A 17985-nucleotide genomic window follows, 5' to 3' on the forward strand; every position below is an offset into this window, starting at 1 on the left:
TACATATATATGAACTTCGAAAGGCCAATGAGTTGGTAGGTACAAATTAGTGTTTTGGTATTTGTGGGTTCCATCAGATTTCCTGTTACAAATTCTTGGGCCACCTAATCAACTTTTGAGGACCAGAAAATGAAGAATTGTTTGAATATATTCCCGGAATTTATATGACACTTCATTTTGTGGATCAATTTAATTAATTCTTAAACTTTGATTGGATTATTATCAACTCAAATATCTTAAAATTAAAATTTTGATATTTAGCTTCTCTATGATAAATATTTTAAGTTGCATTTTCATATCAATACGATAAAAATATATATTTTAAAATATTTATAAAAGTGAAAATCAACATACTAACAAAATTAAAACATTTTCACAAATGTACGTTCACCTATGTGAGTCTTTTCCCTCATGTTTTATTTTAGTTAAGTCTACATTAATTTCAAAAGATTATATCTATATGAGTCTAATTCTTTCATTATGTTTTATTTTAGTTAAGTCTATACTAATTTAGTCTTTCGAATCGATTTACTTTTATGTGATTTTAGGTCTATTTCGTTTCATTTTAGCATAATATGGGTAGTGATTTAACTATCTCAAGGTATTTTATCTTATTTTTTAATGTGTATTACTTGCATTTTTTGGTATGATTATTTTTAATTTTATCAAATTTTATATGACATCACGTCCATCTTAACATTCACTTCTCTGCAATAATCATCTCGTGAATATGTTTGGACTTTAGAAGTCCAACATTCACTACGATGTGATTCTTATAATTATTTGTAAAATTTATATTTTGCTTTGATAAATATCCTTCTATCACTTAATACTCTACCATTTTGACTGACCATCTAATTTCAATACCATGATAAGTGTGCAAATTTTATTCAATTGAATTATGAAGTAACTACGAAAATAAGATGTGAAAATTTTGTACTTTTGGGGTTACTGTTTATTTTAGGATGTCAATAGATATTGGGGTTACTGTTTATTTTAGGATGTCAATAGATATTTAGATCTGGTGATCCAACTTTACTTTTAAAATTAAATATCCCTCAACTTTCAACAATAATTAAACTTCTCTTTTTATTCTAATTAAAATTTTAAAATACTTATTATATTCTTTCATTATCAACTTTTTTTTACTTCTTTAGAAATCATGATATTTTTATTTTTTTTATTTAATGTAAAAATATTTTCATAAAAGCATAAACATTATTTTTTGGACAAAAAAGTAAAAATTAAGTATATATGTTAATGATGTTCTATAATGAAGTAAATTAGCATAATGAGAAAATTAATTATATTAATAATAATCAAAACTCTAATATTTATTTATACAAGTGAAAATAAAAGAGAATAATAACTGTATAAATATATTTCAATGTAGGAAATACAAATAATTAATTTAATTAAGGACAAATTTTTAAAGATTGCATTATTTAGATTTTAAATTATTTTAGATTATAATTTGTGTAATACTCCATCAATGTCAATCAAAACTTGTTTATTTATATAGAAGAGAATACTTACTGCCATTTATATTACTCTACTCTCATTCTAAAAAATAGTTGTTTTTTTAAAAAAAATTTATTTGTCCAATTTATGAAATTTAAGAAATGTTTAATATCTTTTTATTTCTACTATTAGTATTAAATAACTGCATAAAGTAGTAATAGTCAAATTTAAGGTTTCAAAATATTGTTAATAATGTTAGTTAGTAAAATACACCTCTAATTAATATTTTAAGGGATGTCATATATATCAAGAAGAGTCAAGTAATATGAAACGCATGGAGTAAAATAGTGGAAAAAGAAAAAAATATACGTATACATACATATACACACACTTAATGTATATTATATTGAAATAACGGTCATAAGAATAATATTAAATTTTGTGATAAATTCTTTAAAATATTATTCTATGTATAATGTTAAAGAACTTAAAGAAAAAAGTTATAAATATCTATGTTAAAAAGTAAATTATATATAATATAAAGAGTTATTAAATAGATGTGATATAATAAGAGTAAAATGAACAATGCATGAGATAAAGAGGAGAGTTTGATTATTGTTCAAAATTAAGGGAGAGTTTGATTTTAAAAGCAAAAATGGGGTGAAAATTATTTTCACCCTATTTAGATCTATGAATGGTGTTACATGATTCTTTTCTTCACAAATGTCAATTCAAAAATTCGAGGCTAGATGTGGAATTTGATGAAGTTTGAGTTTGATTAAGGAGATTGATTTGGGTATCACAAATAAAATATGAAGAAATTAATATTCAATTATGCCATTAAATATTTTGAATATGCTTACATCAAATTTTAGTTTGAATTTTTTTCTTGATCTTTTAATAAGTTACTAAAAAATAAAATATAAGTATATTTCTTTAGAGCTTTTCTAGTTTTCCTTTAACTTGTTTGATGTGTTTCTTGATGGCCTTTGATCACGAATGTGGAGATAAATATTAATGCATATAAGACTTCTCAAGCATTTCAAACTCTCTTTAATTGGTTGCTCATTAGAGATAGACATAAAGAAAATGATTAAAATCTGCTAAAGAATGATCCAATATTTTCCTTTTCTAAAACTGGAAACTTCTCCCCCCACAATCCGGAAATACTAAACCATCTTATAAAGAAGAAGATTCTACTTTACTTATTTGAATTATGATATAAGCTTTAAACTATATTAAGTTGATGTTTTCTTATCTTTTCAATGATTTTATATTCAAAATATTTTAAGTATTTTATTTTGATATGTGGCACTTGGGAAATAGAGAAATTGAGTAACGGAGGAGAGCCTCATTCATGCCTGACTCATAAACTGTAGCAGGAAATGCTAATTCCGTAAATAACTCCAACATGAGGGGTAACTAATAGGCTTAAAATATTTTATTTAAATATTTGAATTAAGTCATGTTTCAATTGAACACTTCAATTTCTTTTTTTCTATTCTCATTCGTTTATTAGGTAGTTAATTATCCACATAAAATATGTCATTTCTTTTAATTATATGTATTTGCCTTAATAAGCCGTAAATCCTAAGTAGATATTTTCTACTTGAGGTTGATGCAGATAATTAAAGAAGATAACATATTTTATGTTGTCAACTTAATCATCTAACTGACAAAACAAAGAAACAAGCGTAAATTTTCTTTCAAAATTTAAATAAAAAATATTTAATTGAAAAAACTTTACTAGCAATTAAAATATAATTTAGTTTGAATATCTTAATAGAATATTCTAATAAGTTTAAAAGTTTAAAGGACTGATGATGTATGATGTATTAAGCCTAAATACTAACAAATTAGTGCATATTAATTGGAACATTTCCCTGTAGACTTTTTCATCAGCCTCCTTTCCGTCCATTTCGCCCTCATTATTAAGAGAATAAGAGTCATAAGTTTTTTTGAAACTGTCGTCCTACCCCATACACTAAGGCATACACTTTACAATCTCAGACCCACGTCGTGGGATTTCACTTAGATCGCTTTTGTTGTTTGTTTCAAATTTTGTAATTCATTCATCCGCAAAAATAAAAAAAAAATAAAAATGGGCCGACTAAGCAGCGAAAAGATACGGATATTCGTTTACTGTGTGACTCTTTTGGTTTCTCTGGCAGTGATAGGTTTTTCAATTTGGTTACATTTCAGCGACAGCGTTACGCTTTGCCAGAAAGTGTTGCTGAAACCTTTGCTAATACTGGGAGTGTTTCAGCTGGTTGTTTCGTTTTTGGCATTAGTTGCGTCGTTGTGTCGAGTCACGTTTATCAGCTGGATATGTGTGATCTCGTTGTCCTTGATTTTTTGGGACTGCTCTGTTTGTCGCTGTTCGGAGTTTTGGTGACTAATAGAAATGCGAGCAGGGCTTTATTTGGGAGAGATGGAAATTACTCCCACTACTTGTTGAAGAAGTATGTGTTGAATGCAGAGAATTGGGAGCAGATTAAGAGCAGTTTGATTGATTTCAAAGTTTGTCAAACTGTTGGTAAAAGAGTTGATTTCTACAAATATATCTTCCCTGATATTCAAGTTCTTAATTACTTTTGTCTTTGTCCATTATCTCCTTTCTCAATTAATCTACTAGTAGATATATGGATTACATAATGATTATGTCGTAATTATATTTTCGTGAGTTTAAGTTCCAGCATTGATGATGCAAAAAAGATAGTACATCAAGTTATTAATACTTCCTCAGTTCTTAAATACTTGTCATTTTTATTTTAATTTGACTGAATTATCCTGATTTATTATTTCTTTCAATTTAATACTTCTCTTCAACACCACATTAATTAAAGTGGAAACAAACAACTATATCTCCATCTATTTAGATATTCATAAATAGTAACAGAAATCGAAGAACTAGAAACTACGTAAAAATGTTATACTTAGTCTATACAACTTACATCTTTGTTTTTGCGCGTGCAGTCGAGTTGTTGCCAGCCTCCCACTTATTGCGGCTTGGAGTTTCACAATGCTACCTACTGGACCATGCCCAAAGCAGGGCCGGCAGTAGCAGACAATGACTGCAAGATTTGGAGCAATGTACAGAGCGAGCTCTGCTTCAATTGTCAATCATGTACGACACCATTCCTCGACCAACTCCAGAAAGATTGGAAGATATATTCCATCAGCAACTTCGGACTCTTTCTTGTCCTCCACTTTGTTTGCTATGTAACTTGAAGTATTTTCCTCTTGTCTTCTTCTTCAAATCTATCCAACAACACTTGATATTCATCACTTCTTTATGGATTTATTGGATCTTGATGAACCTATTAATATTGTCATATGATTCTGCTTTTGCCAATCGCATGGGTAGGTGCCTTAGAACAAACTCCTCGGTCGCTTTACCATCCCAACTATGTTGCCTTCCATGTGTCTTCTTTATGCTTTTGTTGCTTCCACTTCTTTGTTGCCTAGGTGATATCCCCTTCCCTAGCCACTCTATCAAAGCATATGTCCAGCATATCATCTTGCTCATCTTCATCAAAAGAATCCTCTCCGGAATCAATTGTATAAGCATGAGTTGGACTAAATCTTGACGCTAAGGCCCTTGACTCATTCTTCTTTGCAATCACACTCTTAGGCACAAATACGGGAGCTTATGGCTTAATATTCTATTCAAAGCAGGTGGTGAAACCTGCTCTTCTTTCACCAAATCATTGTCATTCTCTGTTGACATTAGTAGCTTTCCAGATTCACCAAGCGACTCCAAAGATTGGGAAGAGACCTCATGAGCCGAGGTGTTTGATGTGACCATATGTGGCTTGATAGCTGGATTGGATTTGAGTAACATGACATCCTGAGTTTCTTGAATAATCTTAGCTAGCTACTTCAGGATTAGAAATGTATAATGTTGGAGCCTTCAATAAAGCATCAAAGCTATTCGAACACAATAGGTCTCTTGAAGCATTACTAGTATCTTGCCTCCTCTCATTGTCCTGAAAATTCTCAGTCACACCCTTTTCATTACCTGGAGAATTGTTTTGACTAGTTGTGGAAAGGGTCCGACTAGTAGTTGAATTTTTGTGCGCAACCAAAGTCCAATTTTTAGTTGCATTTTCGTTTTCAAATTGCAAAACATGCTGCCCAGAATTTTCAGCATCTTCAACATTATCTGTATCAATTAGTTTTTGTCCTGAATCAACTTGCAGCGGCAAATCTACCCCAACTCTTGGTGTTTCCCCTGCATTTTAGTTGCATTAGACATCAAATTCAGTCCAATTTTTCTTGATTGCACCTCATTAGTAGCAGTCTGCTAGTTATTGTAAACGCCTATAACATTCACAATTTTTTACTGTTATCATATCTCTGTAGATTTAGGCCTTAGAGCTAGCTCTTGATCATTTGAAACCTATAAAATATCTTTGTTTCCAGCAGTTGTTTGATGACCAATATTACCTGTATCAGCATCCATTGTGTTTGCACGATTTTGCTCAGAAGTGGCAGCAACCAATTGTTGATCTAAAGCAGTAGCTTTATTTGATTGACACCTACAACCCTTCTTTTTTCATTTAATATTTCCCTTGCATCACCTTGATATTTTTCGAATATCGCTAATACCTTTCAAAGCAGCTTCAATGGTATCATCAATTTGTTTGTTATTTTGGATTCTTTTCGAGATCAAACAACAACTACCTCATCATAACCTTGGTACTTACAATAATTGCAATACAAAGGCAGATATCATAGACAATCTCCTGAAACACCTCGATCAATTTACCAGATTTTCCATCCACAAACTGCAGCCTTATACCATTTGGAAGCTTATCCATTAGATCAAGTATAACCTTGACCCTAGTTGTTCTAGGTCTTGACTTGATTTGAGTAGCTTTATCTAAAGCTATTGATTTTCCAACTGCCGATGCTACAGAGGACAGAGACTTCTTTGCAAACAAATCAGTTGATAAATTAGGTAAAGAAATTCATACTACAGCTAAAGTCGTTTCGTCCTAAGGATTATATCCAATGGACCATAGAAATACTCTATTGGTTCGTTACATTTCCATTTTCGTTATGATTAATATTTGTTTGACTTGAAGCTTGGTTTGGATGGTATAAAACACTGTATTGTAGTTATTCTTTACTATTACTTACGGTGGCGGATTCAAGATTTTCATTAAGTAGGTTTGTATTAGGAAAATATTTTTGAGATCTCAAAATGAAATGTAATCTATATTCATTCTATTAAATGAGTTTTAATATCTTTTTAATTATTTCCAATATCAACATTTATTTCGGTCAAATTTCTAACAGTTGGAACGTTTCTTTTCTTCATGAGGAATTGCATTCATGGCAATGACTGAATGCAATGACTAGCCTTTACTACTAATTTAATCCTTAACACTAGGAGAATGGTTTTACACTCTTTTGTGTTGCTCCAATATTGAGAAAGGATAAGCGGAAAAAATAGAGAGCAAATCTTCTTCTTATTTTCTTTTGCTGAATTTATAATTATTTAATCTTTGTTAAATTCTGGCTCCTAATTTTATATTAAAAGAGCTTGCTGAATTTGGAAATACACCAATATTGGGTGAAATATCCCCAAGGACAGTGTTTTTGACACGCCTCAAGCTAAGAGAATTCCCTACAGGTGCTCATAATGAGGTATTTTCTATAGGATTTCCAACAATTTGAAAAAAATAAAAATATAATGCTTAAAATTTGAATTTGGAACCTCAAGTTGAATTTTGAACTCTTAAACAACTTAGTTGACCTCTAGTCTTGTGTTTAGGGAATTCAAATTTTTTGCCATTTGCCAAGAGGGTTCGGGTGTATACTCCTCCTGATTACCGAGTCTATTTATTCTCATTTGTATGACATTATTAATTTGAAACCTATACACATTCTTGAGTCTTGATCAATCGTACTTTCACTCATTTTTTTTCTTAATATGAACTGGCAAGAGAAGTTATCTTACCGCTAGAATTGGACATCTCCACTGATTATGAAAAGCTTGCCAAAATCTAGCAGCGTAAACACTTAACATTTCAGAGTTTTGGGTTGTTACTATTCACATCTTATTTTTTATTTTGATTCAAAGTACTAAAACTGGATAGGTAAAAATAAAGCATATCAAGTAATGTCATCTTCACTACGTGTGCTGAAATCTGTTTCAACCACTCAAAAGGAGTTCATCATCTCAGGTAAATGAGAGGGCGGCAAAATGATTCATCAAGTGAACTACGCAAGTTTTCCGCAGAGCTGCCTATTGGACCATGCCCAAAGCAGGGTTCGCCTTAGCAAACAATGACTGCAAGCTTTGGAGCAATGGACATACAAAAATCTGCTTAAGCCACCAATCATGTAATTAAGGAAGCGTTTTTTAACAGCATCAAGAATCATTAGGAGCAATTGTTCCTCAATCAACTTTTGCATCTTCCTTCCTGTGCTCATTGTTTTCTGCGCTCTCAAGAACAACAGATCAAAGAAGAGATATATTAAACACAAACACTACCCTGCATGAGCTAGCCATATTGGTCTTTACATTTTGATTTCAACTCCAATTTCAATTTTTATCAAAAGTGATTTCATATTTAGGTTTTAAATTTACACTCTGATTTATTTGCTTGATGACTAAAGTTTGGCTTGGGATAGACAATACTCTATCATATTATATTTCTTGCTTATTACCGTCTTCACTTACATCTTATGTTTAATTAGGTCTGGAGTAATTAATAGTATGACCATTCAGAGTCCAATCACTTTAGATTCGATTTTTTATTTGAATTCCTAAAACATAAAAGGTAAAAGTAGACAACGCTGGAAAGAAAAACTGTACAAGTAGAAGGATAATTTACAATAACTTTTATTTAGTCGAGCTACACCTGATAGCATAACTTATTTAATATGTTAGTACCTTCCTCCTATCATAAAAAATGTCCCGAATCTTATTAACTACTCAAAATAGTTAATCTTCATCATTGGGGATGTTTTCAAGTGAACCACAATGCTAGTTTTGTTTCACATAGCTTTTTTTGGTAAAAAAACTTCATTTGCATACACAATAAAGATGTTGTGAGGAAGTATGATTACGCCCTTAGAGCCTTTAATTCCTCCTAATCCCTTTATATCCTTCCCTCTTGATATTGGAATAAGTTAGATTTTTCAGATAGAAGAGAAAGGAATTAGATAATAATTTTTAATCATCATATAACTAGATTGACGTATAAAAAAAATATGCATCTACTTTAACTTAATTACTCAATTTGAATTTACAAACCAATTTTACTTATTTTATGACAAGCTTCTATATAATTGGCGCATTTGTATTTAAGCGTGATAAGTCACATTAGATAAATTTATGTTGGAAAAAGATAAATTAAATTGTAAAATGAAGGAACAACCCTTTCTATTTTGATGAGCTAGCGAAATGTACTCATTTTGTGAATATCTATGGCATGGAAAAAACAAATTCAAAGGTTGTAAGTAATTTTTGTCTCGATTTTTGTTATTAGAATATAAAAAAAACTATGACCTTTAGTTACGGAAGAAGTAATCGAGAATAAGTTATCATCAATAATTGGTTTTATTACTAAACAACTTATAATGTTCATATTAATCTATTAGAATATTTTGTTAGATATTTTTAATTTACTTGACCCAACTAGTAACAATTTTACAGAAAAGGGTGTCAACAACAATCGCACTGTATTATTGGCTAAAATTTAGAGATTATTTTCTTTGATCAATTCAAAAGTTTTATGGTGTTTAATTTACACTGACGAGAAGGTTTTGCCTGTGTTATTTTATGTTAACTATATTAAAAGAAGATTTTGTTCTTTTTTTTTTATAACCTTCAATATAATTATTATAAGAGGTCTTAAATATATACATATACCTACAAAAATAGTAATAATTTAGAGTCGTCTTTTTTATTCTTAAATATTACTTGTTTTTAGTATAGTATTTTTAAAAGACACAAAGTCTTTAAATTCACATAATATTATTATTATTATTTATAATTAGTATAGATTAATTCTAGTTAATAAGATGTTAACCATTTGTTTGCAATATAGTACCTTGAATATTGTTGTAAAAACTTTAGTTATTAATACAAAATTTGAGTTGTTTAATTCAAAACTCTAAAATATTATGACAAAAAAGTAGATTTTTTTAATACAAACACAAGATGTGTATCCTCATATCATCTTTTCTAACTTCAGGCAAAAGAATAAAAATCAATCAATTAACTATGACTCAAACTCAAATTAATATTAAAGGTAAAAAAAAATGTTATTTGTATATTCTCGTGCAAGATGTAGTGTTTTAAAAGACGTTTTCGGGGCAAGTTTTCGAACGAGGCATATCAAAATTGTTTTGGAACACAAATGAAAGGTGTAGATACATAGGGCATACGTCCTAGAATTTGAGGCATAAGCCCCGTGCGTGAATCATAAGTATTGGCGGTTAAATTTAATTTTATTGTTTTAAAAGTATTTTTGCTATAAATCAAATTTTCTTAATTATTGGTGTAATGATATTTACACTTTAGTTATCATGTTTTCATGTTATAGTGATTTTTTTTAAACTATATAAATAAATAAATAAAATAATTCTCATAGAAAATGACATTGCCATAAATAATTTTTTAGATAACCATGGTTGAATTGTTGGGATAAGTATTTCATAAACTATTTTCCTAGAAATTTATGCCTTTTTGTCATTGCTCTTACATTTTTTATCGTTCTCCTGCTTTGAAATATATAAACAATAATTAGTTCAAATATTAGTTGAGAGTAGGAAGGACTAGTAGATGTGGTAATTAATGATGATTTCATTTTTAAAGATTATCTCGGGTATTGATTTTTTTGTGTGTTACCTTTCTCAAATAATAATTATAATATATTTTTTTTTATTATTAGTGATATATTTGAAACTATTGATAGAATTATTGAAAATGTTATTTTTGCTTATTTTTTTTAGTAATAGAATTATAAAAATTGAAGATAGATGAGATATACACCTTGTAGATCCATGAGGCTTATATCTTATCATGTGGTGTGTAAAATGTCTCGCCTCATGTCCCCGTCTTTTAAAATACTGATGGGATGTCAGGGTAATTTGAATATTTTTTTCCTATCTACTGCTAGGATCTTTAGAGAGAATAGAAAACTATATCCTAATATTTGTAATCAATCACGTAACCTACCCTAATTCCTTTAAACAGTCCTGAAGTTTATTAAGAAACTTACATAGATGTAACTCATATAGCAATATTTGTTTAAACAATAGTGCAAATAGGTTACAGTGTTGCAAGAAATAGGATAATGTTCATACTTCATACCATTAAAAGCAAGAATATGATGAATATAGCAAGGAGGAGGAGGAAAGCAGCAAGGAGCACCACTGACTTTTACAATGTACAGGCAAGTGTATTAAATTAGCAACAGAAGATTTATATCAAACTAATTCAAACAAAAAAAAATTGAAAGGAGATATAAAAAGCCACACTTTTGTTATTCTTGAAGATCTACGATTATTTAATACTTGTTTATTTAAGAGTTTAGAGCAGAATAAACCCCAACAATATTCAACTCTTTTGTTACCAAGAGCTGATCTAGCCTGGAGCAAATTTAACATGGAAAGTGCAATTAGCGATATATTCTGAAAAAAACGTAATAACTAAGTAGAGAAACAAGCAATAGTAAACAACGTGTTAAGTTTATAAAATGAAATATCACAACACACAAGATGGAAAAAATTTCAAGGAAATTGCTCTTCTTATTAGTCACTTTCTGACTTTTGTAGCAATTGGGTTTCTTTTGACAAAGATTGCCGACTATTTTGTACATTCTGGCGTGCTGGCTCTCGTGATTGTGTTGATGTTTTTTGCCAATGCATTTGAAGTACACCATGGTGTAGGAAAACTATGACTAACAGTTCAACTAATACTACATCTTTTGTGTTATTTGTTGTTCATATTTTTTCTGAAAGTACATTTACTATAAAGAAAACAAAAAGTGTGTTTTTATAGAATTTTAAAAGTTTTATCTTCCAAGTTTTACCAAGTAATAAAATAGTCTAATCCCAATTTCTCCCTATATTTTTGCCTATCATCTTTAACTAAGTCAACAGCTATTTAGTGGCTGAAATTTAGAAACTACTTGTTAATTATTATTATTATTTTTAATGGTTCTTGCGCCTTTTGCCTCTCCTATTCTATATTAACCATATTACACTAATATTTTTTTTCAATTTTCTAAATCCATTCATCCAAAAAAAAAAAAAAACTAAGGAAGATGGTCCGAGGAAGCAATTTCATAATTACATTCCTTAATTGTGTTACTCTATTGGTTTCTCTAGTAGCCATAGGGCTTTCAATTTGGCTCAACTTAAACAACAGCTCTAAGCTTTGCCAGGAAGTGTTGCAAAAGCCTTTGCTGATACTGGGAGTGTATCTACTGGTTGTTTCGATATTGGGATTGATTGGGTCCTTGTGCGGATTCTCGTTTATACTGTTGATATATTTGTTCTTGTTGTTTTTGCTCATTGTTGGATTGCTCTGTTTCACGTTGTTCACAATTTTGGTCACAAATAAAAATGTGAGCAAGGCATTATCTGGGAGAGGTTATAAGGAAATCAAATCTGGAGATTACACCAAATGGTTGCAGAAGTATGTGGATAATGCAGAGAATTGGGGGGAGATTAAGAGTTGTTTGGTTGATACCAAATTTTGTCAGCGTATACCAACTGACAAAGGGGCTGATTTTTACAAATATAGACTCACTCATATTCAGGTTCTTATCTTTTGTCTTTACCCATTATCAAATTTCTCAATGAATTCATATGGCGATCTGTACTTGCCACATAAATCGTAGTCGTCATAGTTATTGGATTCACAATTTAATGGAGTTCCTAATACAAATGCATGATCTAAACAGAAGTTATTGGGTTTATCCAACCTCTAACTTATACTCTCCCTTCGCCCCTGACTAGCAGAAAGATTACGTAAAGTAATTCTGAATTTAAAAGTTCATTGCATTGATGATGCAACAAACATATATACAATCAGGTAACTTAATAAAAGTTAAATCTCTATGATGAGCATTAAGTGGTATTTTATGTTTTGGTCAAAGAAGATTTCTAAAGCAAAAAAGACTGATTGTGACTTGAAAGTTCCATTTTGATGACTTAGAAGTGTGTATCATTTAAAAAATAGCTATTTCACTAGGTTAGTGTATATAATTTAAGTCTTTGCTGTGGTGCGTGCAGTCGAGTTGCTGCAAGCCACCCACTTACTGCGGCTTGGAGTTCCACAATGCTACTTACTGGACCATGCCCAATACAGGGCCAGCGGTAGCAGACGATGACTGCAAGATTTGGAGCAATGTACAGAGCGAGCTCTGCTTCAATTGTCAATCATGTAAGGTGGCATTCCTTGACCACATCCAGAAAGATTGGAAGATATGTTCCCTCGTCAACTTTGGCCTCTTACTTCTTGTCCTCTTTGTTTACGGTGTTGGCTGCTGTGCATTCAGGAACAACAAATCAAAGGGAAATCATAGGCAAAAATCATGCCCTGCATGAGCCATATTGATTCGTTGCATCTCCATTTTCTTAATGATTAACAGTATTTGTTTGACTGAAGCTTGGTTTGGATGGGGTATAAGACATTGATGTTGTAATTATTGTTTATTACCAACTTCATTTCTCCATCTAATGTTTAGCTATTTATCTGTTTATTCTTAATTAAATTGCATTTTTAATTTTAAACATATACGCATTCTTGAGTTTGATGAGTTGTGCTTTACTCGTTTTCCCCAACTAATATGGACTAGCAAGAGAAGTTACCTTACCGCTGGAGATTGGAATGACTTTACCAAATACTGGCCCTTCTACTTTACGGGGCTAAATTTTTCACTTCATTGATGGATCCAAGTAGCAAAAGACTCCAACGAAAAGGAACTGCAGCATACTCTAAAAAAACGTACAAGGCAAGCCTTTCTCTATGATCATATGGATCACTTTTCACTTCTTCTCTTGGAAGTCTTCACTGATAAGAAGCTTGCCAAAATCTAGCAGCATCCTGATGTAAGGACTTCACATTTCGACTATTGTCTTATTAATATTCACATTTTTTTATGATTCAAAGTACTAAACTGGATAGGTAAAAATCGACAATGCTGGAAAAAGGAACCTGAACAAGTAGTAGGTCAAGGTTCTGATAGAACTTTTATTTACTCGAGTAACACCTGACATCAAACTTAATTTGTTACCTCTTCCTATCATCATAATCAAGTGCCCCAACCTTTCTCTAGTGGTCAAAAGCCAGAAGACGTACACCCCATAGTAAGTAGTACCATCTTCTCTACGTATACTGAAATCGTTGTCAACAACTCAAGAGTTCATCTCCTAAATGAGAAGGCCAAATGCTTCAAGTGAACCACATAAGTTTGTTGCACATGCTACATTGAGATTTCAGACAAATGTGCGATCTAATTGAACCTTTGAAGTCCTTTTAATCCCTTTACATCCTTCCCTCTTGATATTGCAATAAGTTAGATCTTGCAGATCAAAAAAATGCCAGGAAGAAGACAAAACAAAGAAAAAGATAAGATAAATGCCAGAACAGAAGATGAAAAAACCAATAGGATGAGCAAGTGCAGCAAATGGAGCAGTTCTCCCCCATTAAGTTTTTACTTCAACTTTGGGCAAGGAGAACCAAGGAGCCCAGATACATGTATCTTCCACTTGCATCATTTGAAAAATTCAAGAGTAAAGGGAGAATAAACATCGATCTTAATTCCTACTAGCATGATAACAATTTCTAATCATCATATAACTAGCTCAAAGGTACAAAGTATTTGAGGAACACCATGAATTACGCAAGATGCAACATGTCAAAAATGCTGCAGTAAAAAAGGTTCTCTAGAGTCTCATTTGAGGAAAGTACAGGACAGAAACAAGGAAACATATATGAAGAGAGACGTTAAGAGTTCAAGACTCCATGTTGGTTGCAGCAGATACGAAGGAATCATGGGAACCAACAGTGAACCACAGAACCAACCAGCCACAAGGCCTCCAAACCTGATATATAAAAGGTGCACACTTAGTAATAGTAAGAAGTCAATGATGAAAGTGAAATATTGGAAAATGATACTGGAATTTAGAAATCAGCATCTTTATTTTTGTCCAAAACTGAGACAACCAATCAACTTACCCTATAAGAGCAGCTCTACCTAAGCTCTTTGTTTTGTCATTGAGGAAGTACACACAAGCTCCAAATGATATAGCTACCTGCATAAAAAAAGTTATCTGTAAATAAAGCTGGAATACATTTATTTAAAATTTTAAAAAGCTTGTCAGAGCCAATTATTTCAAGTCAGAGAAATATCAGAAAACATGATTCAGAATGAAAGCAGCCAAACCACTATACCATCCACAGCTGCTCAATACAAGCCTTGCATTATTAAATGCAGGTCAAACTCTGAACTGTCTGCATTTTCAACTGAAACATAGGAGAATAACCATCACTTTTAGTTTTTGAATTTTATACTGTTATGGAGCTAAACCAGCAAAACCTAGCGGTCACTGATGTGGGTGCTTCCAAGTATAGGCAGTTAGACCCTAGAGGGATAACTGAGAAAGCCTAGTAGTCATTTGAGGTCTGAAAGGTGGACTTTTTTACTTAATACTGATTTGTTTCCTGACCTGTTCTGACATTTTCCATTTCCCTGGAAATACACGGTGCTCATAGTCCATGACCCTTCTTATGGTAAAAACCGGAGCTAGAAAGAGAGGATTTCAGAGAGATGTTCCAGAATACATGATCATTTAAAAGGTTCTCAAGTTTCCTATAATTGAGTTTGGAAACTTTTAACTGTCCAGAAAATTAATCTTGGTCCTAATTGAATCCTAAAAACTAGCTCTAGTGGTAGCTTAGTCAAAAGAAGACTACAATCCATATACTTTACTGATGTAAGAATTTAGCACACCTAGGGTTAGACAGCGTAGAGTAACATAACATGGGTGACCCAACGTCTGGGTCTGACTTTGACAAGAAAATGAACATTAGGCCCAACTTGACCCAAAAACCAGCTCAATTGGTGATAATTGTCCATAACTCTAAAACAAGACTACAATCATACACTTAACTGATGTTAACCCACATCGTTAACAGTACTATAAAGAGGCCAATTCTTATTTCCTTTAACAGAGCCCCCTCCATCCTTTCTTCTCTCTGAAAACGGCACAATACAAATGAAGATGCTCAACAAGGATGCAAGGAACATTGAGATGAACATGATTAAGAAAAAAGTATTTTGCAATTTTTTTGATAAAGAAGATATAAGCTCTTTGCTCTTTACAGACTAATCAGTAATTCTTTATTTACAGAAGAATGATGACTTTTGAATTCTGTTCACATACTGCGTTGGGTATCCTTATCTTTCTTTTTTCCTTTTTTAATCAGTAAAGTCTCCTTATATTTTCTATATTTATCTACTTTTTGGTTGCGCTTGCAATACAACAACATTAAGAGTAAAATTAATGCTTTAGAAAGTAGTGCAAAAGCCCAACTGTTTTTTATGATGGTGGTGTCTAAGCAAGTTTACGTGCACCTCGATTATTCCATAGGAACCTGTGCTACCTCCCACTAGCACTAGACATGGTAACTCTGCCACCAAGAGTTAGACAAATGGGACGAAAACACCTAGATCTTATTTTTTATGACAGTGGTGTCAGAAGTAGTACAGAGCTTTACCAACTATGAGATTTATGTCGGAATAAATTTGCACTGATTAAGAAATATATTCAATGCAGGGCACAGTGTGGTCTTAAGAACATGCCCTCCCACCCCCTATGGATATTGGCAAAGCAAGTGAGCTTTGAAGTCTTATCACAGATAAAAATTGAGACAGAACAAACCTGGAATGCAGGGCCAGCTTCAGCAGAGTTCATCACACTCCAGCATGCCATGAATCCAAAGAGGAATAATCTCCTCAAGATAATTACAGGTGGTGGAAGTTCCACAAAGCTGAGGAGGTTCTGAACCCAAGGCGGAGATTCCTCGACTTGCTTTTTTAGCCTTGTTTTCAAGTTAATCTTTGTCTTCTTTCTATTTATGAAGCTTTTCATTAGTATTTTCTCAAAAGCAGCTTCAATTGATTCTGCACTTCTCTCATGATTGGCATACTGGTTTAACAAAAAGTTGCGCGAACTCCAAACTTCTTCCTCAGAGGCATCACGACTTATTCCAAGACGTTTGTAAGGGTCCCAAACATTCAATCGAGAAAACTTCGGAACGTTACCTTCAGAAATCAGATCGTGAACATCAGACTAGATGTTTCATGCTAGAATGTTAATCAAACAACTCGAAAAAGAACCAGAGATCAAACTTACACATGTAACTTATCCAATGCCAAAAGAGAAGTTACTTTAACATCAAGTTTTCCCTCTGTTACCACTCATTGGTAACATAAAGAAGCTGGCTAAGTGAAAAAAAGTTGACAGTCTTTCTCATTAATTTGGCACAGAGTGAAAGATTAAGCCTTCAGAAGATATCTGTGCTTCAGGATTCCTGTTTAAATCCCTTCTACCATTTTCAAACGAGTTTTGAATAGAGAAATTTACAGAGTTGCCATCTCTAAAATTCTTCTAGTATAAAGTTTCCCTACTAATTACTTAGTTCCAAATCAACTTCTTGAGCACCAAGACTCAAGATCATTATAACATTGTAAGGCTTATTTCAACACTAACCCAAAATCCTTACAGGCCACGAAGTTCTTAATCTATAATTCATCAATTACTGTTGTCTGTTATATCTTCTTGCGGTTCCCTTTTCATAGTAGCGTCAATACATAGAATTTTCAATTTGATAGGTGTTAATTAGTATTAGAAAACCCACCTCCATAAGCCGTATCCGTCGCACATTTTGCACCCCTTGAAAACAAACAAGAGGGTTCCGACCTCTTCGAATTTCCTCTACTCGAACTGCACAAAAGTTAGCGAATAGTAGGAACTTTAACATACCAACAACATATTAATAGATCCCAAATGTTCAATACGACGCAGACAATTTCTCTAAGCAGATAATAAGACAACTTACAGTTTTTGGCCGAGGAAAGCAGAGGAAAGGGTAGGTCTCAATATGAGAGTTGCCGCCATGAAAATTCTCCTCTCCAAAAGAGAAAAAGAACACTAGATTTTTGAACTGATTTCTGAATGAAATCGAGCTTATTGTGGAGAAGAAATTTCCATAGAGGCCGTGCCGGCCGAGAGGATTTACTCCGGTTAGGTGGAACTTCTTGCTAAGCTTTTCGATTATGTATATGGTGAAAATAGAAAGAGCTAGTAGGCTCTAGGCTCAGCTGGGTGCGCATTGTACCCCTATTCTACAAGTAATTTAATTCCACTTCTGGTCCTCGAATTATAGATTAATTCGTATTCAGTCCCATTATATTGTGTTCAACTTTTGCTCCTCAAAATTAGCTTAGTTCCATTATAATCTCTGTGACATAGGTTGTTTACTAGATA

The 17985-nt window shown here is 32.2% G+C and overlaps 3 protein-coding genes across 3 annotated transcripts; 2 read left to right on the plus strand and 1 right to left on the minus strand.

Annotated features, from left to right (window-relative positions):
- Positions 1–3595: 3595 nt before the first annotated feature.
- On the plus strand, positions 3596–4535 carry LOC129893983 (tetraspanin-7-like). Its single transcript, XM_055969456.1, has 2 exons — positions 3596–3997; positions 4438–4535. The coding sequence occupies exons 1-2, from the start codon at positions 3790–3792 to the stop codon at positions 4533–4535; spliced, it is 306 nt and encodes a 101-aa protein (XP_055825431.1). The 5' UTR covers positions 3596–3789.
- Positions 4536–11750: 7215 nt separating this feature from the next.
- Positions 11751–13084, plus strand: LOC129896820 (tetraspanin-8-like). The gene is made up of 2 exons (XM_055972800.1): positions 11751–12248; positions 12724–13084. Exons 1-2 carry the CDS (start codon positions 11751–11753, stop codon positions 13036–13038), a joined length of 813 nt encoding a protein of 270 aa, XP_055828775.1. The 3' UTR covers positions 13039–13084.
- A 1182-nt stretch (positions 13085–14266) lies between these two features.
- LOC129895792 (protein CHAPERONE-LIKE PROTEIN OF POR1, chloroplastic) lies at positions 14267–17825 on the minus strand. Its single transcript, XM_055971560.1, has 5 exons — positions 17558–17825; positions 17357–17442; positions 16378–16760; positions 14672–14748; positions 14267–14538 (listed from the first exon to the last, which is right to left on the minus strand). The coding sequence occupies exons 1-5, from the start codon at positions 17614–17616 to the stop codon at positions 14388–14390; spliced, it is 756 nt and encodes a 251-aa protein (XP_055827535.1). The 5' UTR covers positions 17617–17825; the 3' UTR covers positions 14267–14387.
- Between the last annotated feature and the right edge of the window lie 160 nt (positions 17826–17985).

The sequence above is a fragment of the Solanum dulcamara genome, chromosome 7 (assembly GCF_947179165.1).
Source record: "Solanum dulcamara chromosome 7, daSolDulc1.2, whole genome shotgun sequence".
NCBI classification, from domain to species: Eukaryota; Viridiplantae; Streptophyta; class Magnoliopsida; order Solanales; family Solanaceae; genus Solanum; species Solanum dulcamara.

Coding starts and splice junctions, on each gene's coding strand:
- LOC129893983 (XM_055969456.1), top strand. CDS start 3,790: ATGTGTGATCTCGTTGTCCTTGATTTTTTGGGACTGCTCTGTTTGTCG. Junction 3,998..4,437: donor CAAAGTTTGTCAAACTGTTG/GTAAAAGAGTTG, acceptor TTGCGCGTGCAG/TCGAGTTGTTGCCAGCCTCC.
- LOC129896820 (XM_055972800.1), top strand. CDS start 11,751: ATGGTCCGAGGAAGCAATTTCATAATTACATTCCTTAATTGTGTTACT. Junction 12,249..12,723: donor ATAGACTCACTCATATTCAG/GTTCTTATCTTT, acceptor TGGTGCGTGCAG/TCGAGTTGCTGCAAGCCACC.
- LOC129895792 (XM_055971560.1), bottom strand. CDS start 17,616: ATGGCGGCAACTCTCATATTGAGACCTACCCTTTCCTCTGCTTTCCTC. Junction 17,443..17,557: donor GCTTTCCTCGGCCAAAAACT/GTAAGTTGTCTT, acceptor ACTTTTGTGCAG/TTCGAGTAGAGGAAATTCGA. Junction 16,761..17,356: donor GACGGATACGGCTTATGGAG/GTGGGTTTTCTA, acceptor TGATTTCTGAAG/GTAACGTTCCGAAGTTTTCT.